Raw genomic sequence first — 24,672 nt, 5'->3', positions numbered from 1 at the left:
TTAAAAGTGAAATATTTGAAGCAACTTAATATAATTTTCATATATTTTGTCCTAATTAATTTTCATCAAAAGAATGTAATAAAAATGTCCTTGAACTATCAAAAACCAGTTTGTTCTTGGACATGTTAATTCGTAATATCAGCAGGGTGCAACTAGTTATTAGAGAACTGATTTTGGGAAGAAAAAGTCTGGCCAAAGCTCCACGTGGAAGGAACAACATTGAAAAACTCGGTGGTTTTTCCGTCAACCAAAGTGATCTTAAAAGACAGTCTTTGTCCTCGAACGTCGACGCTGCTCTGCCAGTTTGCGCCCCAATTCCTATGCATGGGAATCCACGTTCTTGTCCTGGAGCCTCTTATCCATACGGCCTTCGCGTCACCGCTACCACCAACGTTAGAGATCATCACCATATTGAAATTTGATTGCCCCTTCAATGTGAAACGGACTCCTCCTCTCCTTTTGCATGAGACCCTTCAATCCATAAACATAGTAATAAATCACACATATATATATATATATATATATATATATATATATATATATATATATATGAGTCATAGTCAGACCAATCTCTTTGTTAATTTTATGTTAATTTATCAGGATTTCCAAGAACTTTATGATCTTGGCCAAATCCGAATTTTTAGTTCTAAGTTGTAAAGTTGCAAATTCAATTTGAAGTTTCAGAAGAAAGGATTAAAGTAAATAGTAAACTTGCAGATCTATGTTGTAGATCCATGTGAAGTTTCAGAGAAAAAAAGAAAGTAAATAGTGAACGTGTACATCCATGTGAAGTTTCAAAAGAAAATAATGAAGCTGGAGATCCATGTGAAGTTCTAGAAGATAAGACGAAAGTAAATAGTGTCACCATGACAAGTAACTATTATATTGCGTATATTTAGCTAATATTGGGGAAAAATCATGTCCAACAACTTGTATTTTCCTTTTTTGAAACATACATTTTGATTTTTGATTAGCTATTTTTAAGCAATCACTATAGCTTATGTATTCTTTCTTTTTGCTACAATCTCTTCTCTCTTGTAGTACTTTAAAAAAGCAATTAAAAAAATACTGAAAAATATTTATGGATGGATAAAATACTTGAGCAAAATATATTATATATGCCTTTTCAATGAGCTTTAGCTGTGCATGGCTAAAAAGAGGGCATTTGAAGCTTGAATTAGCTGTTGTTCTTTATTTTACCTTCTGTAAAGGACAGGAACAATGCCTTCATTGCCTTGCCGTGCAACGCGTAAGAAAGCAGGCAGAGACATGTCAAAGTGCTGGTGAGGGGGATCGCACCACCCTCCAATATTGTTAGGAGGGCAGAAATTGGTGGCAGTAATGGTTATAACACGGCGGGGGAGGCACCACTTTGGGTCAAGCCGGTAGTTGCACATCACTTGGTAGCAACCGCCGCACGCCTCCCCCTCTCTGAAAAGCGCACTACTAACAGCTGCTGTGTTCACGCCAAACCCGGCATGGACAGTGCTATCATAACCACAAGCTCCACCTGATAAAACCAATGCAATATTAGTTATAACCTGTTAATTTCATGAGAGGGAAATACTAGGGGCGGTAATTTGTGTTCATGTATCAGATTTGAGTTGTATCAATATATAAGTATAAGATTATATATATAGTTTAACACTAAATTATAAACTCATTTAATTAAACGGATCAGACTCCTAAATCATAACTAGCTAATTTTGTATTGGGTTCATATCAAGTTTATGAGTTGTATAAAAAATTATCAATCCTAAATATCGTATAATTAAAACTATATAAGTCAATCATAATCCGACCTATTCAATTAATAGGTCAAACCCATTAATTCTAACCCATTAATTTTGTATTGTTTGCGAATTGTATAAAAAATCAACTACCCTAACAAGTACATACCCACCACAAAATTGCAAATCAAGTTGCCCCCACCAACACTCATGATTCATGCAAGTTCATAAGAATATCAAGTTAAAAGTTTGAGACAAATATAATATAAAGTGATCATAATGACATCCAAGATTCCAAATATCAACACACAAAGCAAAACCATGATCATGTGATCACTTCTTACCAAGAGTGGTGGGGTTTTGGTTGGCTCCATAAAAGGTTGCGTGGCCGTTAAGCCAGCCGTTAACTTGACCGTTGATGCCATCCAAAACGACACAGGCAAGGAATAAGAAAAAATGGCATAGAGAAACAGACCCCATTTGCTCTTCAAATAAACAAACAAACAAACAGACACTTAGAATTCTTGAAGAAAGAGCCTCCATTTATAGAGAGAAAGAAGGCGCATGCCGGTGATTATAATAGGGCCTTTCTAAAAGAAAATTAGTTTAAAATAAGTAAAACCAGATTTTTCAAAAGAACGCGTTATTCTTGATAGCAAGTGCATGTGTTGATCTGAGACGACAACGAGAGAGCAAGTGCATGTGATGGTTTGTCTTGTGTTTGAACTTTGAAGCCATCCCGCGCGTCGGTGATTTGAAGGTCAATTGAAAGGAATTAATACCACATTCAGTAGCCGGCCTGCTTCTTTTCTTACCATGCAGTAAGATAATATTTGTGTACAAAAAAGAAAAAGTATGGCGTTGTTTGACAACGCTTTTTATAAAAATAAAAATAGTTTTGGGTACCTTAAAAAGCGCACGTTGTCAAACGAACCATAATATCATGTCGACTTATAATGGTGTAACATGTTAGAATCTAGTTATGTTGCCTAATGAACTTCCAAGTGTAACTATGAAATTCATTCGCAACGGTTGTGATATCAATAGTGTTTTTTTTATTTTTTTATTTTTTTTTTATTACTATGAACAAAAAAATAAAATAAAAGCAAGCTACTTTGATTGGAGTTAATATCTGATCTTCGAGAGAGTCATGCTTTTTCTCCATCTGTGGGGTTAAATGGAGAAAAAAGTTCATTGATATACGGGGAGATATGATCAGAGGAATTGTACATTTAGGATTTCAGATGTATTTTTATTTAAGATGTCGATATTAGACCATTGAAGCTAAAATTTACTTAAATTTATTACAATATATAATCTAATTAATGTATCAAACTAATAATACCAAACGCCACTCCCAATTCTCTGGGTTCATTTGATTATAATACTTTTAGACATTCACATAAAGGTGAAAATAAGAATATGCTTGAAGTTATTTGTTTTCTTATTAAAAAATAAAAATAACAAAAATTTCAAAAAGCGTTTTCAAACGAGACATCCTCCCACCTTTTTAATTTTTTAATTTTTTTTTAATAAATAAGATTTTCATTCCAACACAAACAGAATAACAAAACACACTAGAACTCATTTCTTTATAACAAACAAATGAAAACCAGAACCAAAACAAACAATTATAAATGATCTGCTACGTACACAATAAACTATAAGTTAAAACTATTTTACCACCCAATTATGAGAGAACTTAATCAAAAGTTATCACCCATTAACCAGGATAGTCAAAGGCATGCTCCTATTCCCACAAATCATGACATTTTCATTGGTATACTAGAATTTTTCTTTTTCCTTTGTCATGATTCTTGTACTTATAATATCCCAAATTTGCTCCTATATATTACACGTAGGTATATCACCTTGTGTAAACAAACAAATAAAGAGGAGAGAGATCCAATTAGAACTACAAATGCATAACAAAATTCACATTTAATATCCCAAACCATATAATAACAAGGAAAATGCATGGAAGTTCAGCGTGTTCCATGGGGTGTACTTTATCTTTATGTGAGACCGACCGAAGGGGGGCAAATGCGTCGATATCACCGACAGGTGACTTTGTAGAGATCGCACAAGCCATCACGTGCTTTTCAGCTTTTGCTCTGTCCTTGTTTGCCAAATTGTCATCCTCATTCCTCAAACAACACACAATTTCTTTCCGTACTTTGTTTTGTTTTAATTATATCTTCTTTCCGTACTTAATAGGACGTGGGAAAACGCGTTTTCATTTTTCAATTTTTTTTTTTTTTTTTTCGAAATCGCCCTGTACCACGTTAAGAGATTTTTCTCTGCAATATGATAATATTTTTTTATGGGAATAATTGATAAAGAGTTTTTTTTTTTTTTTAACATGTTGGTACGAGGGGAGGAAAGATGTTCGAATTAGTGACATTTCGTTTCATTAGGCGTGGTCTCAGTTGATTGAACTACTTCTACTTCATTAAAATCAGAAAAAGCCTGATTTTAATTTGTTTAATAAAAATATTTTACATATAAGTTCTTATTCAATAACTTCAAGATCTTTACACAATTACACTAATGAGAAGTTTAAAGAAATTTAGGAAGAACATAGAGAATTTATAAATTGTTTGTTTTTCTCTAATTAAATGTAAATGAATAATTTTTGCACGCTTCTTTCAATAGCCACTTTTAGAGTGGAAAGATACCACAATATTTTCTCTCATTTGCATTAATTATAACTGTTCTTTAAATAGATTAAAAAAAAAAAAGACTCTTAAATTGACAAGACTACTAAATAATCATAATCCTAATTTAAAATTATTTAATCCTAATAAATTTTAGTTTAACTAAATATCTCTAATCATGATCTTATCATGATCATTTCTCTTCCCTTGAAAATGATCTTATCCTCAAAGTCCGGCAAAATGGAATCAAAATACCAAATACACATGACAATCACTCAACAAATTTTTTTAAAAAAATATATGCACGATTGATGGGCTCGGGCCCACATTTCTTTCCTCCAGATTGTATTGAACCACTGGCCCTGTTTGCCAATGGTCCTACACTGGTACTGTAGCACTTTTTTAAGAATATGTGTTTAATTAGTTTTAGTAAAAATATTTTGTGGGAAAAACTGAAAAAATATATTTTATATGAAAAAATGTAAAAAATTTGTTTTGTAGTGATTTTTTTATTTGAATAATAATAAAAAAAATGATTGATGTGATATAAAAAGTAGAGATGTTGGGATTAATTTTGAGGTGAAAAGATTTTTTTTTTTTTTTTTTTTTGGATTGAGGGAGGGCTTGGTACAGTATTAGCCCAGGCCATTGGCAAACAATGCCATTGTTTCAAATAGATGCTTCTTTGAATCAGGAATAGGAGTCTAAAATGGACCGGAAAATATTCAGTTTATGGCTAAGAAATTCTAAAGCCACAAATATGACACATATTCACTAACTAAAAATAATAAAAATATATTATTTTAGATTTAAATAAAAATAAAATATTAAGGAGTGGCTGGCCACCCCCAATCCATCCCAGTTTGGGGCTGGGTTAGCTTCAGCCACCCCAGATCACCGGTCTGGGGTGGCTTCAAATCTTTCAAAAAAAAAAAAATTTGTTTGGCCCTTGGGGTGGCTGGACAACCCCCAAGGGCCAAATCTTAAAAAATAATAATAATTTGTTTGGCCCTTGGGGTGGCTGGACCATCTCGTTGGGCCTAGGGTGGTTTCGGCCACCCCCAAGGGCCAAACATATTTTTTTTTTTTTTTTAGATTTGGGCCACCCCAGCCCCAAATTAGGGTGGCCAGACACCCCTAAATATTTTATTATTTTGTTTTTTATTTTTATTTAAATTTAAAATAATATTTTATTATTATTTTTAGTTAATGGACAAGTGTCCTATTTGTGGCTTTAGAATTTCTAAGAATAAATTCTAGCCCTGAACTGGATATTTTTTAATCCATTTTGGATTGAAGATGATCCTATTCCTTTGAATCGGGTTCCCCCAACCTTATTTTTATTTTTTATTAGAAAAAATTACAATTTACTCCCTTAAAATTTAGGGCGATTTTCAATTAGACCATCCTTTAAAGTTTGAAGCGATTTTCAATTTGACCTACAATGTTTCAATTTTTGCAATGCAACCCCTCAAACTTCCAAATTTTTTCAATTCGACTAATTTTATCTCAAAATTCCCATATTGTCCCTAATTTTTTATTTTTTATCCCAAAAAATAAATTTTGAGGATGCAAAAATGGTCAAATGGCCTAGCCACTCCGAATTTTTTTTTTTAAAATTTTTTATAGACATTTTATTCCCAATTCCCAGCACTAAAGTCTCAAGGAACTCCCAATAAGTCCTTAATAATCTTTAAAATATCTTCTAGTCAACAAACATAATAGATTATGAACCACTAATTTTATATTAGAGTCATGTGAGGTTCACAGATTATATCAAAAATTAAAATTGTCAGCCTTGGATACAAGGCCGCCCCACCACAGGGAACGGTATTCTATATCAGATAGGTAATTTAGTTCTAGCGTGCATCATGGAACTAAATTTTTCTTCCCAGCAGCATGTGTTTTCTTTCCATGACCAAAAAAAAAAAAAAAAAAAAAAGGTGAAATGTAGCTGTAACAGTGTAGGAGTATTCTTTAACCAAGTATCACGTCAATATGAAGAAATGATCATAAATCAAACCAACAAATTTAACATTATGTATACACAAAAAAGGTTCTCAAGAGGAATTGTGCAAAATCTATATGAGACTGCACACAGTCTCATATCTTTTCACAACTATACAAAACAGAAGACAGAAAGGAACATGATCAGAAAACGAGAAGACACAAGATTATGCAACAAAAAAGAAAAATGGAAAGTCTATTAAGAGACTTGTCAAGCTGCAATTCCTGCCTTCTCAATCTAGGACTGCTAATCCCTGTGGGGGGGTTGGAAGCTGGAAAAGGATACAAACTTGTATATGAGCTCCTAAACATCCTCGCATAGACCATCTCTCCAAACATCCCAATTGTTGGACTAAAGTAACTAGCCATTGCGGTATCCCCAAGATAAGTTGATGCATTTGCAGCCTGACCTTCATATGGGTGAGGAAAGTATTGCTGGTGATGAAATGACTGAGACTCTGCCTGTGACTGAAAATAATTTGGATGAAGCTGCTGACTGGAATGGGAAGCAGAGGTTGTAGTAGAAATTAGAGTGTTCAACCCACAAGGAGATGGTCTATTGGGTATGACAAGACCCAAATTGGGTTTCTTGTCATTCGAATCCGAAGGGGATGTGCCCCGGCCGTAGAGCGGAACCAAGGAAGCCTGCGAGATGTTAGCTTTACAAACAGGGCACGTCTGCTCCTCCAGGTTCGATTCATCTTCAGAGATTTGTATATGCAGCCACTTGTAAATGCAAGGCCAGCAGTACAAGTGGCCACAGATGGTGACCACAGGTTCATGTGCTGATTCTAAGCATATGTTACAATCAAAGCAGCCACCCTCATTGTCTCTTGGGGCTGAAATGGCTTTCCATTTCTGCTGGATAGAAACATCTCCAGCAGATTCAAAGTGTAACTCAGGCTCAAAGAAATTATGTTCCATAGCTATCTGCTCTGTTACAAAAGTAAGGTCTTAATAGGATAATAAATAGAAGAACATCAATAGAAACTGAACTATGCTCTGTGCGTGTAAGAGAGAGAGAGAGAGAGAGAGAGAAAGATTTCACCAATATATTGAAAAAGAAAAAGCAAAGTATTCACTACAGAGCCAGAATTGGCGTTGTATGAGTAATGATATCTAAGAAAATGTCTGTAATGTTAAATTAGGAACATTAACCACAGGGGACAAGAGAAAAGAATGTCAAATAGGCAGACTGGCTCCAAACAAATCAAAGTATGAACATAAAGCAAGTTTCCACAACCCACCAACCGTTGATTAAGAATATAAGCCATGGGTCCTACCTATCATCATCACAAAATAAGAGAGAAAGAACAGGGCCGGCTGCTTAATTAAAGTTGGGGCCATGAAAACAGGGCGCCGGCTCAATAAATTTTAAGGTCCAACGCGATAAATTTAAGTAATGTATTTTTATATTTAAATATTAATTAATTAAATTATATATATATATATATATATATATATATATATATATATAATTTTAAATTCATTTTTCAAACAACATGTAGAATTCATCTCCGATGCAAGACATTTAGTTTTAACGAAAGACATATTTTGTATTGAGCTACATATAATCTTTTATGTATCGCAAAACGAAATTTACATGATTCTAAACAATATTTTAGTGTACGAACTTAGTCAAAATGTTAGTTTACATTCAGACAAAATTACTTATACTTTAGGGTGCCAGAAAATGTAACTTTCCATTTTTCCCTTTCTTTTCCTCTAAAGTCTCAATATCTTGGGATTCAACTTTTTTGTAATTTTTTGTTTTTTTTTACCATAATTGAGCCTTAACTAAAAAGCATTGACTAACCATTTTATCATAATTGGGGCTTTAAAGTTTTTTCTTTGTTAAACAACACTTAGTTATACTATTAGTAATTGGGGATTCGGCTTACATGCTGTTATTTTAGTCAAGATTGAATCTTAAAGTTGACTTACTTTTATAAGCTTTTAATGTGAGAGAGAAAATAAAGAGAGATTTTGAAAAATTTAATCTTGACCGTTGATTAAACTACAGTATATATGCTGTTATTAAAATAACAACATGTAAACCGGATCCAGTAACTGGGACCTTACGCGGCCGCCTAATTAGCCTAGCGAATCAGCCGGCTGTGCCTGAAATCCTCAATTCCTTTCCTATCCAGAACCCCCTAACATCAGAGGATCAGTTTGAGTTTTATGAAAATCTGTAATTTTGTTAAATATCCAGGAAAATCTGCTAGTGAACAATTACAAAAGTTGCTTTCCTTAAAAAGCTGTGCTGGTTTTCTAAAACATCACAAAAATCCTCAATATATGAATTTATGTGATTTTATATACCAGATCAAAGGCCAGAGAAAGGTGAATCAAACAGATTATTTGAAATTGAAATGAAAGCAAATACATTTCAGCTAAGAAAATTACAGATTCAAACTATTATGGCCCTATATTCACCACACCATCTAGTCAAACAGCAAAAGAAATTAGAGAAAACGTAATGCCCTGTTTTTCTGCTAAGAAAATTTCAAAAACCATAGAGAGAAATTGAAAAGCTGATACCTCAATGTTTCCACTTCATTGAGCCTAACATGTCATCGTGGGCAACATTTTATCTTATTTTCTATCCCTCAATTTCACGTCAGCCTAGTGACAACGAGAGAAAAATATTGTCCAAAACAAGAATATCACTCTAATCCGGTGTAAATCTTTCAGGCTCTGCTTGTTTCAACGGATAAATTTTCCCAACATACACATAAAACCAAGATCCAAAGAATAACAAAGTGTCAAACAAACAAAAATCCGACAAAAACAAAGAAAACCCATCATAATTCAAAACCCGAAAAGCAAAGAAAACACAAGACCAAGACACGGCCTTTTCCTAACAATATTAAAAACCCAACATAGAGCACCAAGCATACCTTGTATAGAGAAAGCTTTCTGAATCAAAACCTTCAATGGAACGCTGATCAACAGGCAACTCTTGAGAGAAAAGAGAGAAGGCTGAAACGTCAACTTCTATTTCTTTATTTTGGAATTTTGGGTCGTGAAGAAACGAGAAGAGGTTGAGATCGAAAAATGGCGATGGGTGAGTTAATATAGAGCCACTACTACCGCGTGCACCATTCCCTCAGCAAGGTCAATGCTCGTCTTTATGAAGTTTACAAAAATATCTTCGTACCTACGAACGGCCTGCTAACACGTGCGAGTTGAGGTTATATTGCACGTGGGGGAGATTTATTCCGATATGAGTTATGGAAGCACTCTTTAGTCTTGGTGATTTGGTAGGCCAATAAGGTTTTACACGAATCTTGAACATCATATGAACTCAAGCTCAATACTTGTGAGTTGATCTTGTATAATCTTATACTCATATCTTGATATAATTTTAATCTAACACTCGATTGATCAATTGGGTCGAGTTAAGATTAACATATAATATTATTCTTAATACTTCAGCATAACCCAAATCCTACACGTGAACACGAACACATAATACTAAGAGAAAAATTGGTGATCAAATCCCTTACTTGAGAGTTCCTTCCTTTATTTTTGTGTATCTCGAGAGTTGAAGCATGAGGTATACCTGCATGCAACACCGAGTGGTGACGTGTCATTAGGAGAGCATTCTCCGTACTCCATATGTAAGGTTATACGCGGATTACGAGGATAACTCAACATGACATGACGTCTCAATTTGTTTGAAGTTTAGGGACTTAAGCAGCATTAATCAATTATACTAGGTATCACCTGTTGACTTCCGTCTGAAAGGAATAAATGCACGGTGATCATGAAGAGGGAAACAAGTGATCATTTTCTTGTCAAGTTCTAGGACCACCGAGCTGCCGATGTGGCAGGCCTCAATCACAAACTTGCTATTATGTTGGGCTTAAAGCCTAATATGAATCTTCGATCGCTAAATGGGTTTTGGGGCTCAAAAGATTTCTTCGACGAAGGTGGGCCAGGCCAAACTCCTAAGGGGCCGCAGCAGGCCCACGATAGCAGTACCCTTAAAAGAGATTTAGATGGTGAAAAACCAAGTGCTCCCTCAGAAGGGATGGAAGCAGACCCCAACCCTACCGACATCAACACCAAGGACATAGTAATTAGGGTTGGGCAGATTAATCGTTACCGTTTAACCGGCCGTCTACCGGCTTCAACCAAACCGATATTAACCGTAACCATTTAACCGATATTTTTATCGGTTAAAAATTTTGTACCGAAATTCTTATCGGTTCGGTTTGGTTCGGTTAACCATTTGTTATCGGTTAACCGTTTTAACCGATAATAACTGGTATGGAGGAAGACTAGTAACAAAACCAATTTAGTTCAGTTGGTAGTGAACTAGAGCATAAGGCTTAGATCCTTGTGGTTATGGGTTCAAGCCCCTATAGACTATTTCTTCTTTTGTTTTTCTTTCTTTTCCTTCTCACCGTTTCTTTTCCCAATTCCCACGCCACATATTTCTTTCTTTTTTTTTTTTTTTTCCTTCTCCCACGCAGTAGACTCTTTCTTCCTCATTGTTTTTCTTTATTTTCCTTTTCTTCCCAATTCCCACGCCACATATTTCTTTTCTTTTTCTTTTTCTTTTTTTTCTTCTCCTCCCACGCAGTAGACTCGTTCTTCCTCATTGTTTTTCTTTTTTTTCCTTCTCATTATTGCAGGAGAATGGGTTTCTTTCCCTTTTTTTTTTTTTTTTTTTTTTTTTCCTTTTGGTGCTTGGGGGTTAGAGAAGTAGAGAACACTAAAGAATGTGAGATTTATAATCGGTTAACTGATTTAACTGAACCGTTTAACCGTGTACCGTTATAACCGATAATTTCGGTTAAAATTCTTATCAGTTCGGTATCGGTTAAGAAACCGTTTAACCGAAAATTATCGGTTGATAACCGATAAGAGCTAAAACCAGACCGCTTTAACCGATACCCACCCCTAATAGCAATGGAGGAAAATTTCTGTCCTTTGATTTTGTTGTCTTTTGTTTCATTATCACGTGGCTCCTTGTCACACAGTTGAGATTCGGAAAGTGACATGCTGTTATGTTCTACACACCCAATAAATCAAGTAAAACAAACAAAAAGAAGACTTCTTCAAACTGAGGAAAAACGAATCAGGAACCAAATCTTTAAAAGAATGAGGAAATAATGGATATTATTTTATAAAAAATTAGCAGTACCAGGATGGTTTCATGGGTAGAATTCCATATATGAAGTTGAAAGCTCAACAACCATATTTTTATCTAATTAATAATTACCTAGAAGAAGGTAATCACTAATCACTTAATTAAATGATAGGAGCAAATGTCCAATCGATTGCTAAAAATATCATATTATATGGGTCAATTTTTCTAGTGCATCTGCTATTTAATTTAAAAATTAGTCATAGGTTAGCAAATTTTGTATGAGTCTGAAATGTAATACGTCATTTTTTACGCTTGTAACCTCGTAACTTCGGTTATGGTTGCTTCAGAGTTTTGCTCTGTATTGTTTGAGTTTTATGCTCGTTTATCAATTAATGAGATTGAACTATTTCAAAAAAAAAAAAAAAAAAAAAATCACATTTTGATCAATTAAATTGGCTAATGGTCCTTCCTTGGAATCCTATACTCTCTATTTGAGGTCCGGGGAAGTTATTTAAGAGTAACTATAAAGGTTCCTCTTGTGTCCCTTCTTCAAAAATAAAGCGTGTTTTAAAATTATTTCATTATTCTTAAAGGAACACAAAATAAACTTATAGCATTACTCGTAGTTTAAAATCATTTACTTGAAGGTTACTCGGTGCGATCCAAGTTCATATACTCAAATTTAGGTCACATTATCTGACTTTAGTGAGCATTGCCTACCACAGATTCTACTATTTTTGCATAATAAGTAAGCCTACAAAAGGTTTGGTTGAGTATGCGTTTGAATGACTTAAAAATGCGTTTTAAAAAAAAAAGTATCAGTTTGGTAAAAAAATTAAAAGAGCTTTTATTTTAAGGGTCCAAAAATAGCCAAAACGCACTTTTGACAAAAGCTTAAAAATAAAAGTTTTACTAAAAAAACACTTTCTGACTTAAAAACTTTATTTCTTAAACGTAATTTGAAACATGGTCAAAGGATTCATGGACATATTATTGACTTGAAAGCAAAAAAACAAATATAACATGAAAAAGCTGACGGTGACAAACATTGGAAGAGGAAAAATGCATAGAAAAGCTTGTAGGGGCAATCAATTTGATAGCTCTGTCCCATTTTCTCATAATTAGGACCATGCTCCTTTTTCTCCCTTCAATCAAAAGTTATTCAACCTATTCTAGAATTCTGTCCCTCATATACCAAACTTTTGAAATTCTGGATCCCTTCATAAGAACCCCATTGACAATTGATTGCACCCATAATTAACTTCTGCCACTTATTCCCTTAAAATAATAATAAAAAAGACTAAAATTATTATTTTATTTTATTTTTTTTAAAAAAATCAGGTTATGGAATTTAAAATTTTTCATTTTTTCTTTCTTATATATATATATATATATATATATATATATATTTGGTTCTTTTTTTCAAATTTATTGATTTTTTTTTTTTTTTTTTTTGTCTTATTAAAATGTTTTAGGGTCATTTTTTTCTTTTTGCTAGCTTTGGGGGACATTATCAATTTTTTGGTAGTTTAGGAGAGACATTATCGCAATTAAAAGTTTGGAGAGACATTGTTAATTGAGTGATAATTTGAGGAAGGTATGTGAACCTTTCCCATTTTATTATATTATTGTGTTTCCTTATGACGGTTTATTTTCTACCAGAATCCAATTATACGGGTAAGAGTTTATTTGAAATTGTGTTAGGGATGATAAAAAATATTTTTAATTCTTAAAAGGACGTGTCAAACAAAAAGTTGGCATGTTTGGCCAAAACGCACTTTTGAAAAAAAAACTTAAAATTAAAGTTTTTTTCTAAAAGTTATTTTTAACTTTAAAAGTCTTATATTTCAACGCAATCTCAACGTGCTCTAAAAGTAAAAAATTCTGTTCTTTGAAATTGGGGAATCTCACGAGTGATTCTACGACTCAAAAAGTAAAAGCTTTCAAACAATTGTGTGTGACGTCTGGAAATATATATATATTTCTCTTAGTTTACTGAAAATGTTAATTATAATATTGTTTTTTCTCCGATAGATAATGTAAAACCTTTCTTAACATCCACGCTTCATTTTCTTGAAAACTTAGTTGGAAGAAAATGCTTTTGACTTTTGAGGTAAATTACTTGAGTCAAAACAAGAGAGATATTTTATACTATCGGATTCTCCTCCCATCTTTCTATTGAATTGGGCTTTTGTTCATTTCTATTTATACTGTATTTTCTTACCAGTATTATTAGTTTTTGTTTCATGTTATAGTAGGGTTTCTATTCTTGTTGTACTTTGATTATTAATGAAAGTTATTTGCAAAAAAATAAAAATAAAAAATTAATATATCATGTGTGTTCGAGACAAGTATAAGTAGGACAAAAGCATAGATGAAAGAGTAATGGTAGAACCCTAGAAAGAAGATTTTTGTCTCCATCTTCCTCTGAAGATGATGTGACTTTCAAAAATGCCATTAGATTAAATGATAATTTTAAAGTTACATCGCCTCCATGAAACACTATGTCAAGTTGTTAAGTGTAAGGCTTTACAAAAAAGAGAAGCAAACATATTAACCGACGATGGAGATTTCCTAATATTTTTTGTCCGAGTTTTAAAGCATTCAGACAGATAATCACAGAGACAATCAAGGGTTTCGAGATATCTGGAAAGTTCGAAGTGCAAGACTTACCTGTCCAGACATTTCAGAACTTTGAGAGATTCAAAAAAAAAAAAAAAGGGAAAAAATATATTCCAATCCATTAACCAATCACTTAGAACATGAAGAAGAAAGTGAGGGATGTTTTTGTCTAGTCTTTTGTTCAACAGCTTTCACTTGTTGTTATGTTCAAGCGGGATTCAAGTGGGGTTGAGGAGCCTTTCGAGGTTCATGCTCCTTTTGGTGCTTCTTTTGTTTCTGTTACCGCATTTTGTGGCTCACTTTTTAGTTTTGTCCAAGATACAGAGGAGCGGATTGTATTGTATTTTTAGTTTGGATATGTAGTTGACGAGCCCACCATTTCTTGGTCTTTTATTCTCTATAACCCTTCCCAATTTGATTAGGAAAAAAAAAAAGATATGAAGTGGTTCTTTTTGTGTATTTCAAATGTTCTCAAGAGATTTCTTTTTAATTTGGAATTAATGCTAAAATTGTGCTTGGATGAGCTTGATTTATTAGCTAGTGAGTGTTTAATCTTGATCTCTCTTTTCCCAAGATACATCAATTATATGCTAGGGAAACAAAAAAGATCCCCCATTCAAGTCAAAACAAATTGCTATATATATATATATATCCTTGCGTATGGATAAACAAAACTAAGTAATTATTCTTATGACTATCATTAACTTTTCTATAAAATCAAGAGAAGAAGAATACCAAGTTTTGGTGAATAGATTTTTTTTTTTTGTCCCCAAGTTTAAGCCTTTTAAAAAAATAAAAAAATAAAAAAAATAAGAAAAGGGAAGAGATACCCATAATCTATCTTTGAAAATGATATCTTGAGACCAAACCCATTGGCCAAAAAATAAATCAATTAATTAAATCCGCTAACCAATGATGAGATTCTCTAGAACTTCTCATCCGGCAGAGAATGAAAGATAAAATCTAAAGTTCCGAGATATCCGAACAACTTGAGGTGCAGGGTTTATCTGTTCAGACACCTCATAACTTAGAGAAATTCAAATAAAAGAATAGAAAAAATTTCAATCCATTAACCAGTCGCCTAGACCATCAACAAGAAGAAATTGACGGATGTTTTTGTCTATATCTAGCCTCTGGCTTTCTTTGGTGAAAAATGATTTTTTTGTACATAAGTTATCACTTTCTCAGTATAACTCATTATAAGACATATATATATATATATTCTACACAATTGAGAATGTCTAAGATCAAGATGGGTCCATCAGTTGTGTTGTTACGTGTAAGTAATATTTTGGATAAAAATTAACATATCAAGAGGGTTTCATATATTTATATTTTAGTCCTACTTTTCAAAAGATTGAGAGAATATTCCTGATTTCTTTCTTTAAACGCAAACCCTTGTGCATTTGATGGTATAGCGAGAGAGAGAGAGAGAGAGAGAGAGAGAGATGACATTCTCTCTTCAATGTGCATTCTTATATATTTGATTGTTTTTTTTACAAAGTTTATACTTGTAGTAACGATCATATGGACATATAATTTGATACATATGTGAATGTTGTTGTCATGCGTAGCGGCCGGCAATCTGAGACTAAGCAAAATAGCGAAGGGATCAGTAATAAGGCGTGGCAATACCACCTCCAATGTTAAAGTCAATAACGAGAATAAGAGATAGTAGGTGATCTAAGGGGGGTTAAAGAATTATTTTTGGCGCATACCCTTACCTGTCTTCTGTACTGGTATTTATGGCTGGATTTTCCAATGGTTGGCGGACCTACCCCTTGTGTTGGGGGTCCAAGGCAACCCCAAGAATTTTGAAAGCCTTTAAGAAAATATCAATTTTTGTACTATGGCCTCTACACGCATCTTATCCTTGCTTCTAAGATATGATTTTATCTTCATTTTTTGGAGGACTTTGTTGCCATATGTGACCTCCTTCATCTCTGGCATCCCTAGGGTTTTCTTGGGAGAAAAATTATCACCCTGAGTGGCAGAGCCACACAGAGACCGGTGGGGGGCCATGGCCCCAACAATTTTATTTTTTTTATTAAAAAAAAAAAAAATGAAGAAGAAGAAGAAGAGATTTTAAGATGATGAAGGTGATGACGCAAATGGGGAGAAGGAAAACTATGTTGAATTGGTAAGTCCATGTATCAATCAAATTCATTTCGTTATGATGGGGGTCAATTCAATTAGGGTCGGTTTTGAAACAATTCAGAAATAATCACAAGAAATCTTTTGATAACACGTATTCCTATTTCTCAATGATATCCCACGATCAAGACAATTGGCCGAATCTCGCGAAACCATTTCATAGAAGTTCATTGATATCTTCTTTTTATAAAGCAAATCGAAGTTACCCGACCCGCACGAAAGGCGTAACGATTTGGGCACCGTCTCGGAGAGAGACTCGGTGAAATAGACATGTCTGTGAAGATGCGGACTACCTGCACCTGGACAGAAAGACCCTATGAAGCTTCACTGTTCCCTGGGATTGGCTTTGGGCCTTTCCTGCGCAGCTTAGGTGGAGGGCGAAGAAGGCCTCCTTCCTCGGGGGGGGGGGGGGCGAGCCTTCAGTGAGATACCACTTTGGAAGAACTAGAATTCTAACCTTGTATCAGAACCTACGGGCCAAGAGACAGTCTTAGGTAGACAGTTTCTATGGGGTGTAGGCCTCCCAAAAGGTAACGGAGGCGTGCAAAGGTTTCCTCGGGCCAGACGGAGATTGGCCCAATTTTATTTTATTTTTATTTTAAAAAAAAAAAGAAAAAAAAAAAAAAGAAGAGATTTTAAGATGATGAAGGTGATGACGCAAATGGGGAGAAGGAAAATTATAATAAACAAGCATTTTTGTAGAGCAATTCTATAAGTTTCCCATAATTATAATAAATATATATTTATTTATTTTATATACATTAAAACATAATATAAGAGAAAAACAAATTTATTATTACATTTTAGTTTGGCTCCCTCAAAAATGAATTGTTGGCTCCGTCACTGGTCAACCTCAACAAACTTCTCTACACTTATATCTGTGGGCTGAGCCCAAATCCTTGCCTTTCATGTCTAGTGTTTGTGGGACCGATATAGGCCGAAGTTCTTGGATGAATATGATAAATGATAATGTGATCATCCAACAATTCAACAATTCATAACGAAACTCTTAGGATTAATTTGTTCAAAGAAAGAAATGCATACAAGTTTAGTACAACATTGATCCTTGCTAGCTAGGATGGTGGATAAGGTGGGAGCCCTTGTAGAGATGATACGAGTTGCCACCTCAACTGAAGTAGGATGGGAATCCCGAATCTATACTTATCCTTGGCATTGAATGATATGAATCCCACTCGCTCAAGCGTGAAGAACTTAATTCAATTTGTCCATTTTTACACGGCACACTAGAGATTGGACCTATCATTATAGATAAGGTTCATTCTATTTTCCTACACATGTTAGGTTATGCTGGAACTTAAAGGTCTTTTGATTCAATAAATATATTTTGTTCTAAGTTTTAAATAATCTTTTCAATTACATTTATTGAGAAGGTTCGATAATTTTTTATATTCTTTTGACATTTTTGTGAGGTGAACTGATCAAACTCCAGGCCATTATTTACAACTTAATCGGAAAACCAAAAAATATCTCATACAGATTTTATATCATCGTAAAAACTAGAGAGAAATTATCATCTGGACTGCCACCTCAGCTAACACACCACAAATTCGACCCTATCCGAAGCAAGTTGGTATATGAATTTTCAAGACGACTAATCAGGTTCATGTATCACACAGCAAATGAAAGGCTCGACAGTTTTTGATATTTGCTTAGAGATGCTACTTCTCTTCATGTTCATTTATCACTCATTTCATTCCTACTGGCTGACTTGATGTGTTTTAAGAGGCTTCTCATGTCAGTCAATTAAACCAAACAAAACTAAGCAAGTTCTGGTTCTTGAAGAGGCAGCAAATACATACACATTCTTCTTACTATTTGTGGGACTCTGAAGAGGTTGGTTTAGGGTTTAGGTCCACAAAGAACCTTGTTTTCTGCTTGAGTTTCATTTATTAACTACCCAAACCCTCTCTGCTCCTTTTGGCACTTTCTCATCTCTATTTACAATTGAGTTCTCATCCTTATTTGTTGTTCCCCATCAATATCCATTGCAATTTCCTAAAAATAAGCCAAAATTTTGATGGCTCAAGTCCATGGTAAATGTAAAAAATGACCTCATCCCTAAAGACACGCTTAGGGCTACTAGATGAAGAATTTTAAAAACTCAAATAGAGAGTAGAAAAACCAGGATCCTTTCAAAACAAGGGTGCCTCAATCCCCTCAAGAGCATGTCTCTTTCTAAACAAACCTCATAAAAAAACAGCAGTGCAGTTTTCTAGTCTAGGCATCTATAGAGTTTAGCACTCATGAACCAATCTCAGACAACTAGCGCAGTTTATACAACAAAGAATCTCTCTTTAGCTTTCTTTAGGGCCTCCCTGGACCCAGTATTTGCCAATCAATTGTCTAGGCAGTTCTATACAACCACAGACCCTAACAACCACTCACAATCATCTTTAATAATACAAATGAAACATAAGCCAATAATGTTAAAATTAACGAATATACAGAAGAAGAGCATTGCAAAGAAGATATCCAAATATCGTGTGTAACTATAAGTACATTTTCTGGGGGTTAACAAAATACAGCTGCATCCGACAACTATACAGTAGATCAAATATGAGTTTATTATGGGAGCAAAGGTATCCAAACTTGAGACATCAAAAGCTAAGAAGAAAAGAAACAAATACTAGAAAACAGCTTAAATCCAGTGAAGGCATTTTTACTTACCACCTTCACAAGAATTTCTCTATGCTGGTAGTCAATGTGGATTTGGGAACAGCACCTATAACTGCATCTTTTTTTTCACCACTCTTGAAGATTATGACAGTTGGGATGCTTCTAATCCCATAACGGGTTGCGATTGAAGGGCTCTCATCAGTATTAACTTTGTAGCATTTGAGCTTCCCAACATATTGTTTTGCCAGTTCATCAATGATAGGATGGATCATACGGCATGGCCCACACCAAGGGGCCCAGAACTCAACCAGGACAGTGGATTCAGATTCAAGAACAAGTGACTGCCAATTTGTATCCGTAACAGCAGACACTGCAATTTCCCAAAGAATTCATCATTCTAGTTTTTATGAGTTTTCTCAAACTGTAAAAAGAGATACTGACCAGCCATTGATCCAAACTGCAAAAGAACTTAACAACATTACACAGTTCAAAGTGCCCTACAAAGACAGAAGGGAATTTCTTCACTAATTCCACAACTATATGAAACCCCAAAAATTATTTCTTAAATAACCCATCAATCCCCCAGCCCCATGTTGAAAAGCAACAAGAAAGAGAATACAAAAAAGAAGTTTTCAATAATGAAGTTCGAATTTAAATAAGTTTTACATGATGCAACAAAATCATCCATAGTAAGATTGTGTAAAGGTTGTTGTTAACTTGTTTAGTTATTGTCGTCGTCGTCATTGTTACTTTGTGTTTATAAGTAATCGAGATATCATTAAACACATAAAGCACACCCAAATACAAAGAAAGCATACAAGAGACACACCTAAGTAAAAGGAAAAAAAAGAACCAAAAAAAAAAAAAAAAATCATGAAAAGTCGGCAACAAGGAGAAACTCTAGCGGTCTTCAAAATTTCTATCATTTCTTTTCTTCTAAAGACTTTATAAAAGAGAAGGCACCATCTTCCACAAAGCAGCACTTCAAATGCTATCAACAAACCACCAAGAAGCAAACAAATCAACTACTCTCGTCTACGCATAATCCAAGATAGCCCCCCCCCCCCCCCCCCACAAAAAAAAGAAAAGAAAAGAAAAGAAAAGAGAGAGAGAATATGGTCCATAGACTCACCATTCCTCTTATACATACAAGCACCTATTGACCACAATTACAATTCTCCCAATCCCTCCTAATATTCTTCTGTAACCCCACCCCCATATGATCCAAGAGGCGCATTAAAAAAATACCCACCCAACGAACTAGCAAATTTAGAGTCCATCACAACTCTCCACCAAACCTCTACCTCTCTCTCTCTCTCATGCACATAGCGCTAGCCATTTTCCTAATAGAGCACGATTGAATACCAGCAACGAACGCCTAACCCTCAATCAGAGATCGGAGAACATACCTTGGACCAACTTACTAGGTGAAATTTTAACTCTTCACCTAGCTCACCCCATAAGAAATCTTGTTGAAACTTCTCTATACGGTTTGCAACACCTACAAGGAAAGGGAAGAGGGACATAAAATACGAAGACAAATTGGAAAGAGTGCTCTTAATAAGGGTAACCCTACCACCCTTAGACAAGTGCATCATTTTCCAATTAACCAACTGACGCTCTATCTTTTCAATAACACCATCAAAATAGACTTGGCCTCATAGGATGCCCCCAACAGAAGACCAAAATACTTCAAAGGCAACAAAAAAAAACCCCTCGGCCCAGAACACCAGCCAAGCAATCCACATTGTCAACATTGCCCACAAGATCCAATTCCAACTTAGCCAGATTAATCTTCAAACCGTTGACAGCTTCAAAGCATAAAAATAAAGCATGCAAATAGCAAAGGTGGTAAGGCTTGGCCCCACAACAAACCAAAGTGTGATCCACAAACAACAATCCAAAGTGTGAAATGTTAACCACACCCAAGTGCCTAGATCCCACAGAAAAGTCTGAGAGAAAACCCCATCAAAACAGTTGCAGAAAGCATTCTACTTAAAGCCTCCATAACAATAACAAAGAGAAAATGAGACAAAGGATCTCCCTGTCTCAAACCATGGGAGCTACAACAGAAACCGGACAAATTACCATTCACCAAAATGGAAAAGCGCACCGAAGAAATACAATGTGCTATCCAAGATAGCCATTTCTCCCCAAAACCACACCTCCTCAACAAGTAAGTAATCCCAATTGACATGATTGTAGGCCTTCTCAACATCAAGTTTGCAAATCACCCCTTGCTCACCATATTTGATCCTACTATCCAAACTTCATTAGCAATGAGCATGAAATCAAGGATTTTCTTACCTCTAGCAAAGTGCTCTGGGACAAATTGCCATTCACCAAAATGGAAAAGCGCACCGAAGAAATACAATGTGCTATCCAAGACTGTCATTTCTCCCCAAAACCACACCTCCACAACAAGTAACAAATCCCAATTGACATGATTGCAGGCCTTCTCAATATCAAGTTTGCAAAGCACCCCTTGCTCACCATATTTGATCCTACTATCCAAACTTCATTAGCAATAAGCATGAATGAAATCAAGGATTTTCTTACCTCTAGCAAAGTGCTCTAGGACTTCGAAATAATCTTCTCCATGACCCTTCTCAATTTGTTGGCTAGGACTTCAGGAATAATCTTGTATACTCCACTCACAAGACTGATAGGGCGAACGTCCTTAAGATCAATAACCCCATATTTCTTTTGAATGAGGGCACTAAAAGTGCCATTAAGACTTTTCTCAAACTTGCTACTAGCATGAAAATGATGGAACAGCGCCATAATATCTACCTTGATCACCTAACCATTAGGGCAAGGCACCTTCTCACTGTTCATCCTTTCACCACCTCCAAGACCTTACTCTCCTAAAATGGTCTCTCTAACCAGGAAGCCTCCCCATTAATGGAATTGAAATCAAGGCCATCCAGCCTAGGAAGCCAACTAAACTATTCTCAAAAAAGATTGTCATAGAATTGTACAATGTGATATCTAATTCAAGACTTCACTCTCCTCAAACGGTCTCTCTAACCAGGAAGCCTCCTCCACATTAATGGAATCGAAATCAAGGCCATCCAGCTTGGGACGCCAAATAAATTGTTCTGAAAAAAGATTGTCATAGAATTATACAGTGATCTCTAATTGCCGGTTCATTAGAAGACAACGACCCAATTGAGTTGTTTCTCCTATTCGAGTTGGCCACCTGATGAAAAAACTTGCGCATTTATCACCCTCTTTTAACCAAAGAGCCCTAGACTTTGGCTCCAACTTACCTTCGCCAATAAAGTAGCTTTCTCCAATTCCCCAATGACAATAGTATTCCTCAGTTACTCTTCATCACCACGTAGGAATCTCTCTTCCTCTAAACCATCAAGAACACGCAAATTTCTTCTACCACTACTACACAATCAATAAGATTTTCTAATACTATTGCCACCAGGTTCAAATATTTAGAAAGTTTAGCTATATAGGTCTGGCTGGCCTTACCCATTTGGTACACACTTATTACTTGGTTTTGTACAGCCAAAAAATCATTCACCAAAATACATCCTAGGTAGTGAAGAAAATTGCTGAGGATATGGACCTCCTTCTATAGCTTTAAATCAAAGAACAGAGGTAGGTTCTTTTATTTGGTATTAAGTCGGGATCTAAGCTCACATTTAAAAAATTAAAAAAAAAAAAAAAAAAAAAAAAACACTGGACTAAAGAGGGGTTTCTATAGATTGTGAGACTCTAAGGGCAGCTATGAACAAGATTACAGCTAGTGAGAAGCAACATTTCCTTTGCTATGTTAAAAACGCTTATCTTATCAAAGAACTAAGATAAATTTTACCAATGCCAACCACACCTAAAATTCATGGTAACTCAAGTCTAAACAAATAGAAGGAAGCTTCTAAATCAGACTGAAAAATTACATTAAGGCACTTTTCTTAAAAGGATGATCTCATGCCCTCCAAGTGTTAGACTCAGTCCGAATAGGTTCCTTAGTACTTAACCTCCAATGATTCAGTTATAACCGTTTCCCCTTTAAAGACTTCCAAGCATGAAGGATTCAAGCAAACACCTCTTCAACACCCAATTCGAAACAACACAAATTCTACCATATGGACAAGAGACTATTGCTGGAAGTAGCAGGAAAGAAGAGCAAAAGAGGAAAGAGAGAAGCTTGTCTCCTTCATAGCTGGAAGTTCTCCAATTTTTTTATCCAAAAGAACAGTCTCTATCACTTCTGATTGTTTTAATCGATTATTCTTCAGGTAAACTTATCTTTATTGACAAGTATTACTGCATCATTCCCAAAAATATTTTCCAACACCCCATGACATTAAGCTGCATCCCCATTTCCAGACAAATGACACCTCAAGTTCTAACACACCAGCAGGTCCACACTCGAGTGCAAGAGCATATAATTACAGTCTCTAGGACCCCATACATTTGATTTGATAAAATAAGAGAGACTAGACTCTATCAACCACAGTGTATTAATCTGTACTGTTAGTTCCTCTTTACAAACAAGTCCGACACTTCAATCATCTGAGAATCACCCCAAAGAACCACTACATGATATTTGATTAACCAAATCCCACACAATACAGAACAGAGCACTCAGTCCCTGCTTAAATGCAATTCTGGTGCACGTCTAAGTTTTCTTCTATTCAGTTCTATATCTTAATCTAAAACAATAATAACAAAAATTAAAGCAACAAAACAAATGGGAAAGCAATGGGAGAAAATAAAAGCACAAAAAAGAACATGAATTTCGGTTTGGTCGCTCAGAAAACATAGGAGAAAGAAAACAAAAACTGAAATTTCAAATTTAACCAAGTCGTCCAGTCCACAAAAGTCCCAAACTTTCCCTCATTTTATTTTCCGTATTTTTCCGAACAAACCAAACAGAGCTACGATCCTCACCTTCAACGGCGGTGTCCTGAGCCTCGCACACGACTAATCCACGGCGACTCGCTCGTCGCGAGATTAAACTCACCGAGCCAAAAGAGCGAGAGGCGGAACTCGGTCCGGCCCTGAGGCCTCTGAAGCGGGGCAATCTACGAGCGGAGAGCGAAGAGGCCGAGGACGCCGCGATCGGAGAGTGAGTCGGGGATAACAGAGCTGAGGCGCGTGGGACGGCAAGGGACTCGAGCACGGCGGCCATCGAAGCAGATGATCGGAGCTCGAGCGAGAGAGAGAGAATCGGTAGGAAGTATAGGGATGGGGATCTGAGAGGATGAGTTGAGAACGAGAGGGTTTTGGTGTGTAGTTAGCGAATGGCCGACGAGGCAAGTGGCATGGATGAGGCTGGGTAAATGGCTAACCGTCCGGTTAGTTCTCCTGCTCTGTGGTCCGGTCACCAATAGAATAAGGTCACGTGGACTTAGCAATTTGCACTTCTCACCCATCTATAATACAATTTGCAATGTCCTTCCCATTATTATTATTATTATTATTATTATTATTTTTACATGTTCGCACACAAAGATGGAGATTCGAACTAATAACCTCTACTTTATTAAGCTTATTGAGGACCAATGCCCTCTTTATTAATGTGTCATACAAATCTATCATTTGGATTATAATGTCCCCTTTTGCCTCAAAAGATAAAAATACACGTAAAAATAATTTGGGGAAAAAAACTTAATCATGTAAGTTTCTTCAGATTTTTAGTAGTATACTTTTTTTTTTGGAGGGATTTTAAGGACGCTATTGTCTTTTTAGGGCAAAACGAGAAAATTCTAATCACAATGCTATATTAGTAGGATACATT

General features: G+C 35.3%; 3 protein-coding genes across 6 annotated transcripts; all 3 read right to left on the bottom strand.

Moving 5' to 3' along the window:
* Positions 1 to 152: 152 nt before the first annotated feature.
* Positions 153 to 2,219, bottom strand: EXPA12 (expansin 12). Its single transcript, XM_059586125.2, has 3 exons — positions 2,075 to 2,219; positions 1,201 to 1,510; positions 153 to 471 (listed from the first exon to the last, which is right to left on the bottom strand). The coding sequence occupies exons 1-3, from the start codon at positions 2,208 to 2,210 to the stop codon at positions 153 to 155; spliced, it is 765 nt and encodes a 254-aa protein (XP_059442108.2). The 5' UTR covers positions 2,211 to 2,219.
* A 4,181-nt stretch (positions 2,220 to 6,400) lies between these two features.
* RMA3 (RING membrane-anchor 3) lies at positions 6,401 to 9,488 on the bottom strand. Of its 4 annotated transcripts, none has more exons than XM_059586702.2 (3): positions 9,298 to 9,488; positions 8,939 to 9,094; positions 6,401 to 7,329 (listed from the first exon to the last, which is right to left on the bottom strand). In XM_059586702.2, the coding sequence occupies exon 3, from the start codon at positions 7,316 to 7,318 to the stop codon at positions 6,539 to 6,541; it is 780 nt and encodes a 259-aa protein (XP_059442685.2). In that variant the 5' UTR covers positions 7,319 to 7,329; positions 8,939 to 9,094; positions 9,298 to 9,488; the 3' UTR covers positions 6,401 to 6,538. The 4 variants fall into 4 exon arrangements, with proteins under 4 accessions (XP_059442685.2, XP_059442687.2, XP_059442683.2 ...); XM_059586704.2 differs by having other exon boundaries at positions 6,401 to 7,324; XM_059586700.2 differs by lacking the exon at positions 8,939 to 9,094.
* A 9,276-nt stretch (positions 9,489 to 18,764) lies between these two features.
* TRX-M4 (thioredoxin M-type 4) lies at positions 18,765 to 24,194 on the bottom strand. The gene is made up of 2 exons (XM_059586523.2): positions 23,823 to 24,194; positions 18,765 to 19,281 (listed from the first exon to the last, which is right to left on the bottom strand). Exons 1-2 carry the CDS (start codon positions 24,061 to 24,063, stop codon positions 18,968 to 18,970), a joined length of 555 nt encoding a protein of 184 aa, XP_059442506.1. The 5' UTR covers positions 24,064 to 24,194; the 3' UTR covers positions 18,765 to 18,967.
* Between the last annotated feature and the right edge of the window lie 478 nt (positions 24,195 to 24,672).

The sequence above is a fragment of the Corylus avellana genome, chromosome 3, assembly GCF_965113065.1.
Source record: "Corylus avellana chromosome 3, dhCorAvel1.hap1.2, whole genome shotgun sequence".
NCBI lineage: Eukaryota > Viridiplantae > Streptophyta > Magnoliopsida > Fagales > Betulaceae > Corylus > Corylus avellana.
The sequence above is the reverse complement of the archived record's forward strand: the minus strand, read 5'-3'. Positions and strand labels throughout refer to the sequence as shown.